General features: G+C 33.9%; 1 protein-coding gene across 1 annotated transcript; it reads right to left on the bottom strand.

The window, feature by feature from the left end:
• Positions 1-1,558: 1,558 nt before the first annotated feature.
• LOC114711454 (uncharacterized) lies at positions 1,559-9,228 on the bottom strand. The gene is made up of 6 exons (XM_028895866.1): positions 9,138-9,228; positions 7,873-8,219; positions 5,268-5,359; positions 5,097-5,156; positions 2,489-2,549; positions 1,559-1,882 (listed from the first exon to the last, which is right to left on the bottom strand). The coding sequence occupies exons 1-6, from the start codon at positions 9,226-9,228 to the stop codon at positions 1,841-1,843; spliced, it is 693 nt and encodes a 230-aa protein (XP_028751699.1). The 3' UTR covers positions 1,559-1,840.
• Between the last annotated feature and the right edge of the window lie 438 nt (positions 9,229-9,666).

Genomic DNA, 9,666 nt, shown 5'->3' with positions numbered 1-9,666 from the left:
GCTTCATTATAGTGCAATTGTGTAATAAATAAATACTATCATTAATCTTTTGAAACTTTATCATCACTATAATCAATTACTCTTCTTCATAAGTATGTTTTTCTTTCGTAACAAAAATATCAAGTTTTTCTTCTTTATAGGAATTTTACTTTTAAATTTTGCAATCTAGCTATTATTTTACTTTAATGTGAGAAACATTATTGTTGAAACTCATGAATTTCTAATTCAAATTATAGAATCATAAGTTATATAAGTATAAAAATACTCTATTATCAAATATATATAGTTTAAAAATATCAATGCAAAATTAACTTATTTTTTAAAAATTTAATTGGATAAATTATTGTCTAAAACTAAATAAATTAAATCATTCTGTAAAATTTAATTTTAACATGATAATAATAACTAAATATTTGAAATATTATTAACAATGTAAAAAATTAATAATATTAGAATTACATAAAAAAATTTTAAAAAACAAAAAAATTATAAAAGGGCCTAAACGAACCGGCCCTTTTAAGCCCTTGGCCCTCCAAGGCCTGTTTTCCATTTGAGGAGAAAAATTTCAAGCCCTATCCTCATAATTTCAAGCCTAAACGGGCTGGCCTAACAAACTCGACCCGTTTTCCTGGCTTTACTTTTAGATGATTAGCCAAACACCCTTGCATCCCCCCCTTTTTTTTTTTAATTGAAACACTCGTGGTATCTTTTAATCCCAAAGACCAAGCGAGCTAATGAACATTTTAAGATTTTGATCCCCAGTGAGTCATTACTTTTCTCATATAATCCCAAAGTATCATTAATTTGTCACTACGTAGCAAACAAACTTAGGTAATAATTGTTACTACCTCCGATACTTAATATAAAAGCTAGTTTGACTTTTAATTTGATTTTAAATATAAGATTCTAATCCATTTTATCTCTTATATTTATTCATTTTTTTCTCAAGATACCTCTTGTAGCAGTTATATAAATTAGTAAGAGTATTTTAGAAAAGACAACACATATTTTTTACAAATAAGTAACTTGACAAATTTCTTTAATCTACTCAAATTAATCAACCAGCTTTTATATTAAAGAATAAAAGTAGTACTTTACATTGATCTCCTTCCAAGTAATCAAACAAGCCCTATGGGTAATTTTAGTTATTTTGACAGTAATTAAGAAAAATTCACTCTCTCTACTTGACTTCCTAAGAATGCCTCAATAAATATGCTTTGCCTCCAAAGAATTTCTCTTAGCAACTACCATATAAGATAGGAGCATTGTAAGTATGACATATCTTTCTCTAATGAACTATCATATGACCTTACTCTTTTCGTTCTATTTTCATGAGATAAAACATTTTAATTTAATAGAGATAAGCCCTCAAACATTAAACCATATGCAAATAAATAATGAATAAAACTAACTGTGAAGAAATTATCTACATAAATATAAAAGTTTTGAAGTTTTATTAAAAATTTCAAAAATTAGGAAGATTATTCGACATAAAGCTCATAGGGGCTATATATAATTTAGCAAAAAAAACTGTAATTTATATAAATATTACAACTTATTAATCGATTTAATTTAATATTTTATGTAAACAATGCGCAGCTTCATTACATGACTTGAACTTATGCACCATTGCGCATGCTAGCATGTCAGGTTTTCAGTAATCGTTTTAGTTCATTCTTGAGAGAAACTAAGTAGCTCAGAGCACAAAACCACTTTTGTCAAAAGTACACAATACAGCAAACTGACTATGAACATGAAAACCTACATTTTACTACAGATGAAGGCAATTCAGTTTCTGTTCAGTTGATGTCAAGGCAACGATAAAAGTGCTTCACAAGCATTAGGGAGGAATATACTGCACACGCTCATCTTCACAAATAGCCTGCAAAAGAGTATATAATGATCATATATACATGCATTGGTGCACAACATTGCTTCTATCTAAGATTTAAGTGAAAGAAAGGGAAAAAAGAATAGAAACTGAATTTCCAAATCCTTTAATACCTTTCAACTCTTGTCATCTTAAGTCAATTCTTGTGCGGTGTGTGCCATGTGTTCCCAACCCCCCCCCCCCCAAAAAAAAATAGAGGGACAAGCATTAATAGCTTGAGATTACAAATGTGATGGAATTTAAAACCTCACATTTGCAAGGAAACTTCTATGCTACTAAACCATAAGGCTATTGGTGGTGTGGCCATATCTAAGGTCCAATATGTGTCTAATAGCAACAAAACTCTTTCTAAGGGGGAAAAAAAAAGCCACACTTCATAAAAAGGATCGTCTGTCTCTCTGTTTTAGGAATCTAATAGGAGCCACAAAAAGATGAATTTATTGAACAATCAAAACGTGATGATTTACCAAGGGGTAAGAAAAAATAAATCATGTTAGTAGGTCATTTGACCCAGTGTTGATTTATCAAACCTGGTACTGAAAGGAGATCATTTAGTAACCAAATATGCCATCAGCAGGTTGATTGGAAATTACAAACCTGCATTTCTTCGGGAAGAGACTCTGAAACAGCAAGAGTGTAAACACCACGAGGAAATTTTCTTGCAATACGTTTTAAATATAACCTTAGGTTGAAAGCCTTAAGTGCAATACAAGATCTAAATTCAGGAAGAGATTTGTTGCAATTAATATGCATAGCGTGAATATTGTTGAATGCCAACAACGTATAGAGTAGATTGTACGCTGACTACTATATCTCAATAAATAGTGTGGTTTAAATTGATTGGCTTGTATCATCCATCTATTAAGACAATTAAATGTTGGTCAAAATGACCAGCTACAATTCCCACAGAAGAGGTTCTCTTCATCTCTCCCACATTTTTTACATGATATTTAGAGCCCAAAAAAAAAAAAAAGGGAAAACCCTCCATCTTTGAGAAACAAAAGGTTGAGTCATAACATGAAGAAAACAAATGCCATAGACTCCCATAAGTAGCAATTAGCTCCAAGTAAGCATAGCAACCATAAACCATCCTTACTAGATGTTGTCATAATAAAGGTCTTCTAAAGGATACACCATACACCAACCAATGTAAACCTCAGTGGGGGGAAAAGTTTCCAAGACCTTTTCATTAATGGGTCGGCACCAAGTCTTCCACCCAATAAGATAATGGCAAGCTCTCTCCAGAGGGAAAAATGTCAACTTAAGAAACAAACCCCAATTTCTTTGCCTTATCACATTCTTCCCCATTTCATTTGCTAATAAGGATGCATCATCAAGAACTGACTTAGAAGAAAGCATATAATCAGGCTAACAAGAGGACATTAGTGATGAAAGTAAAATTCATATCTGTTGAACTCTAATGGAACTTGTAAAGCTTTCTCACCAAATCCTGTTTAATAATGTTCTAAGATTCATGAAAGAAGCCCATTGCAAAACAATAAAGCCCTGATGGCTTTATCCATCCAACCCCAACTCTCCGACTTCTATTTTCCTTTCCCCCTCAGAAGATCTGTTGCTGGGCTTCAGCTAAACTCTTCAGCAAGCAACAACATTTAAACCTTTAATACAATTCTCATCTTCAAGATCCAATTTCTTTACCAATCTTTCCTTATTTTAGAAGCAGCCATTCTATGAATTATTCACAACTCAGGTCCCTAGAGCTAGAGGAAGTAGGCTGCTGCTAGAAGGTCGGAGCTACACTGATGACAAAAAAAAAAAAAATCAAGCACACGCCTAATAAAGAGAAACTAGAATGACAAAGTTCCCTGATTTTTAGGAGATCAAACCTCCCCCCACTAATTTGCATTCAAATTCTGCCTACCTACCTCTTCTCATCCTCCCTTAACTCTATTCACTCATTCTTTTCTCTCTCTGTCTCCCTCAAGGCGCAACCCAAGAAAGGTACTGCTAAAAATAAACAAGCCCCCCAGTAACACTCTTGGGTTCATTTCCCAATTTTCCTATAGATTCCCCCACTACCCCACCAGTTCTATTAGAAAGGTAGTGATGAAAATAAAATTCATATCTTTATAACTATGTCGTAGTAATGGAACCCATCAAGCACCCTGACCAAATCCTTTGCAATAATGTTATATAAATTATGAAGCCCAGGGTAAAACCATGAGGACCCGTTGACTTTATCCATACAGCAAAAAATCATCCTTATTTCTTTCTCCTCAAAAGGTCTCAAAACCCAAGCCACGCCAAGCTATCTTAGCCAGAGAAATCAAGCACCAAACAAGACCTCAAGAAAAGGCCTACAAGGAGAATCCTAGACAGAGGAACTAGAGATAGATTGACTTTAATCCTTAGCAAAATTTAAGACTTTAATATATTTCACATCTCAGGCTTCAATTTTTTTTTCCTAATTCATCTTCATTGTAGCCATTAACTTTAACAAATTTCTTGAGCAAGTGTCCCTTTATTCATCTTTGCTAGAGAAAACCCACTCTAATTTCAATGTATCCAAGAAAACAAGTAGTAATTTTCTCAGTCAAGACCCTATCCCTGACTTTAAGAGCAAGATAAGACTCATTACAGACCCAAATTGATAGAAAGAAGATCCCCCCCCCCCCCCCCAACAAAAAAGGAATTTCCCTTGAGTGGCAAGTGCAAGCCAGTAAAACCATCAAGAAATGAGGAACGCTTACGCTCCCTTATTACAGTGTCGTAGCAAGACCTTTTAGCACCTCTAGCTTTACTGCCATCTCAAATGAAAATAAAGCAGCCAAGGCCTTCTTGGACAATAAAGTAAACCACCACTACCCTTTCTCTGATACAAAGACTGAGCAAGGCTAAATAAATCTATTAATAAAATCCACATAGAAAGACTGAGCAAGGCTAAATAAATCTATTGATAAAATCCACATTCTTCTATATAAATAATAGTTTCTGATTGGATTCAATTAATTAAAAGGCTTCCTTGTATGTAAGTAATAGTTGGTACTTTGGAAGCAATTCACAGAAACAAGTTCATTCTGCCGTTACAAAGCTTTGTCAATGAAAGTGAGCACTCTTAGAAGCAAAGAAAGATGCCATTACTCTTGGACTCCTAGGATTATCTCCGCATATGTGCAAGGAAAGATAGAGTTTTATTTGCAGAAAATCATATAGGATATATTACGGAGCCTAACAGAAGACAAACATACCAATTCGCAACCAACGTGCAGCCCAACTTCGAGATGGATCCATAACTGAAATTATCCTGTGAAAAGTACGAAGAAAGGACATGAAAAATTGCAAACGATAAGAAACTTTGTCTAAACGAATGCACAACAAATGCAATGTCACAGAGGTTTTAGTCGAACATCCATACCCATTAAAATTAGGAGTTGTGCAGTCAACAACACGCTCGTGGTCTTCCTCCATCTTAAAGAATGGGCAATTCTCGCAGCCTGATTCGCTGAACTGTTGAGCGAAGAAGCAGATACAAAGTTAATTACAGCCTAAACCGCATATTGTTTCAAGTAGGAAAAAACAAGAGTCCAACGGAAAACTAACATTAAAAAGCCTAAAACATTCTACGAGAAGAAAGAAAGAGAGAGGGAGAAAGAAAAGGGGAAAATTTCAGCGAAGGACTACAGAAGACAATTTATAACAGTCAAGCACCAAAACTTTCTCAAATTTCACTGCAGGACCAAGGGACTAAATTGAAATTAAAATTTAGAATGAGATTACAATAATACCCCTCCCTTTTTATTTTATTAAAAAATAAATATTTACCGGAGTTACTGTTCCGGCCACTGGAGATCGGAGGTCCGGCCACCGACGCTCAGGTGGCCGCCTCCCGGGATCCGGTCACCGATGGCCGGAACAGTAGCTCTGACTGAAGCTCCGGTGGCCGGAGTTTTTTTTGTTTAAAACAAAGTAGCCAAGGGAGGGTTTGAACCCATGACCCCCTGGCACACCAAAAGATTTGTAACCACCAAGCCAAGCAACCCATTCAATTATAAGATGCAAATAAAACTATATATAACAAAACAAACGTAACTATCCAAATATAAGTGAACAAGTGAAATTAGACGATTTACAAGTGGAATTCAGCAATTTGCAACAAAAATTAGGCAATTTACAAATAACATAATAGAAGTCATAACCCAAAATGCAAGTATTTAAGTGCAAATGAGCAAGTAAAATTTGAAGATTTACAACAAAATTTTATGGATTTACAACCCAAATTTGGTAAACACAAGAGAATTCACAACCCAAAATGTAAGTGTTTGAGTATAAGTGAACAAGTGAAATTGGATGATTTACAAGTAAAACTCAACAATTTACAACAAAAATTAGGTAATTTACAAATAACACAATAGAAGTCATAATCCCAAATACAAGTGTTTAAGTACAAATGAGCAAGTGAAATTTGAAGATTTACAACAAAAGTTTATGGATTTACAACCCAAATTTGACAAACACAAGAGAATTCACAACCAAAAATATAAGTGTTTGAGTGTAAGTGAACAAGTGAAATTGGATGATTTACAAGTGGAATTCAGCAATTTACAACAAATATTAGGAAATTTACAAATAACATAATGGAACTCACAATCCCAAATACAAGTGTTTAAGTGTAAATGAGCAAATGAAATTTGAAAATTTACAACAAAATTTTATAGATTTGCAAGTGAAATTCGATAATTTCACTTGCTCATTTGCACTTAAACACTTACATTTTGGGTTATGATTTCTATTATGTTATTTGTAAATTGCCTAATTTTTGTTGTAAATTGCTGAATTCCACTTGTAAATCGTCTAATTTTACTTGTTCACTTACACTCAAACACTTACATTTTGGGTTGTGAATTCTCTTGTGTTTGTCAAATTTGGATTGTAAATCCATAAACTTTTGTTGTAAATCTTCAAATTTCACTTGCTCATTTGCACTTAAACACTTGCATTTGGAGTTATGACTTCTATTATATTATTTGTAAATTGCCTAATTTTTGTTGTAAATTGCTGAATTCCACTTGTAAATCGTCTAATTTCACTTGTTCACTTACACTCAAACACTTACATTTTGGGTTGTGAATTCTCTTGTGTTTGTCAAATTTGGATTGTAAATCCATAAACTTTTGTTGTAAATCTTCAAATTTCACTTGCTCATTTGCACTTAAACACTTTGGAGTTATGACTTCTATTATGTTATTTGTAAATTGCCTAATTTTTGTTGTAAATTGCTGAATTCCACTTGTAAATCATCTAATTTCACTTGTTCACTTACACTCAAACACTTACATTTTGGGTTGTGAATTCTCGTGTTTGCCAAATTTGGGTTGTAAATCCATAAACTTTTGTTGTAAATCTTTAAATTTTACTTACTCATTTACACTTAAACACTTGCATTTGGAGTTATGACTTCTATTATGTTATTTGTAAATTGCCTAATTTTTGTTGCAAATTTCTGAATTCCACTTGTAAATCATCTAATTTCACTTGTTTATTTATATTTGGACAGTTGCGTTTGGTTTGTTATATATAGTTTTATTTGCATCTTATGATTAAATGTGTTGCTTGCCTTAGTGGTTATAAGTCTTTTGGTGTGCCAAGGGATCATGGGTTCAAACCCTCCCTTGGCCACTTTGTTTTAAACAAAGAAAAACTCTGGCCACCGGAGGTCTGGCCGGAGCTACTGTTCCGGCCACCGGTGGTCAGACCCCGACGGCAGCCACCTGAGCTCCAGTGGCCGGAACAGTAACTCCGGTAAATATTTATTTTTTAATAAAATAAAAAGAGAGGGGTAGTATTGTAATCTCACTCTAAATTTTAATTTCAATTTGGTCCCTTGGTCCTGTAGTGAAATTTCAGAAAGTTTTGGTCCTTGACTGATATAAATTGCCTTCTGCAATCCTTCACTGAAATTTTCCCAAAGAAAAAAACAACAATGATATTGCATATACTCAAGAGGATGAATTGATAGTGACCTGGTCATAGGTTTTGACAAGGTGGCAACGAAGACAAGCCATCAACTCATGGCCAAAGCTACTGGGAATTTGCGCCGCCGTACTTCCTATTTGGATTTCTTTTCCTAATGTGTTTCTTTCCTTCTTCTTTTTTCCTTTCCCAGGTGAGCCCAGAACGATGTAGGGACTGGAGACAACTATAAATATTAAAAGATTTACTAGGTGAGCTGATGGCGTGGTGACAAAGAAGAAGCCAGACCGAGAGGAGTGAAGAGGAGAGGAAGACAGGACAAGTCTGGGGCTAATGTCCCAGAGCGATTGGCAATAGACACCAAGCAGGTAAGGAAGAGAATGATTGGGCAAACGGCCTTAATAAGAATTTGACCCAAAAAAAAAAAACAAGCTGGCCCACTTAACACAAGGGCCCAGGAGCACAATAGTCAATTAACAAACTTGACTCGGCATTTTTTGATAGTGCAAAAAAAAAAAAATCAATCTTTATAAAGCTTTTATTTGAGAAAACAACTTCTAGTCAAAAAAATTTCAAAAACTCAATTGTATATATATAAAACTACAACGTATAAACATAAATTGTTAAATTCAACTGATAAATATGCATGTTTGACTTGTAAATATAAATTTGTTAGAATATTTCTCAATCTATGTTCCCCATAAATGATTTCCTTATCATATAGAATATTTAGCCTGTGTCTTTTCTCATGGTACTTAGTTCAAAATTTTATGATATTTTAAATGATTTTTCTAAAAATACCATATTTAGTCATTTTCCCAACCCTTAACAAATGATCTTTTAAAAAATACTCCTCCTTAATTAGCAACAAATTTTTTTAAAAAAAATTATTCGGGCACAACAACTTTCTTAGTTTATGAAGACTATTGCCAACAAAATTAAATTAATTCTTTATAGAATCATTCCCCCTAATCAATGCAATTTTGTCCTTGGGAGACTCAGTTCTAACAATATTATTATTGCTCAAAAAGTAATTCACTTAAAAAAGATGGTGAAGGAGCCTGAGGCTTGATGACTATAAAAATAGATCTTGAACAGCATATGATCACGTTAGATAGTCAATCTTGCCAAATCGTTTAAAAGAAATACACCCATAGGAGAATATTGTGAATATAATTGAGATGCTTTTATCATCATCGACCATGCAAGTTCTTTAGACTAGTAGCAAGTCTGATACATTCCATCCATCATGCAGTGTGAGACAATGAGATTCCTTTTCTCCATACTTGTTCGTTATTTGCATGAAGAATCTCACTCATCTTGTTTAAGAAAGCATTGCTATTGAGGCTTGGAGACTTCAACAAGGGTCCTCCCATCTTCCATCTCCTCTTTGCACATGATCTCATTATCTTTGCAAATACTAATTCCAACTACCGGTAATCAGGAATTGCCTCAAAACCTTCTATGATGCCTCGAGACAGCCTGGTGAAGAATTGGGATTCATACGCATAGCGGATTTGGGTAAATCCATCACCACCTTGGTCGTTCAAACTATGAAATTGCCAACCAATTTTCAACTGTGGCAGAATCTTTATATTTCTATCATTTAACTTATTCAAATTTTGAGGTTTTTTTCAACTGATTAAATTATTTAATTGAATTCCCATTACAACCCCCAGTTTCCAAACAACATCAATAATTCACGCCAATTAGTTGGGCTGTACATACTGAGGAGTTTATTGGTTTGTATTTTATTGGGCCTAAGAATATAGGCCTCACTATACTAATGGGCCCTAAGTCGAACTGCATCGTATCGGCTCAGACACTGAATTTATGTGTCAATT

Source organism: Neltuma alba, unplaced genomic scaffold (assembly GCF_004799145.2).
Source record: "Neltuma alba isolate B1F8T4 unplaced genomic scaffold, ASM479914v2 tig00001782_pilon, whole genome shotgun sequence".
NCBI classification, from domain to species: Eukaryota; Viridiplantae; Streptophyta; class Magnoliopsida; order Fabales; family Fabaceae; genus Neltuma; species Neltuma alba.
This window is presented reverse-complemented; position numbering and strand designations above follow the sequence as displayed.

Bases quoted from the DNA above. Each gene is read 5' to 3' on its own strand.
- LOC114711454 (XM_028895866.1), bottom strand. From the start codon at position 9,228: ATGAGATCATGTGCAAAGAGGAGATGGAAGATGGGAGGACCCTTGTTG. The intron at 8,220-9,137 runs GTGAGATTCTTC...ATTCTTATTAAG, and splicing joins TGCTTTCTTAAACAAGATGA to GCCGTTTGCCCAATCATTCT. The intron at 1,883-2,488 runs GTTTGTAATTTC...ACTCTTTTGCAG, and splicing joins CTCTTCCCGAAGAAATGCAG to GCTATTTGTGAAGATGAGCG.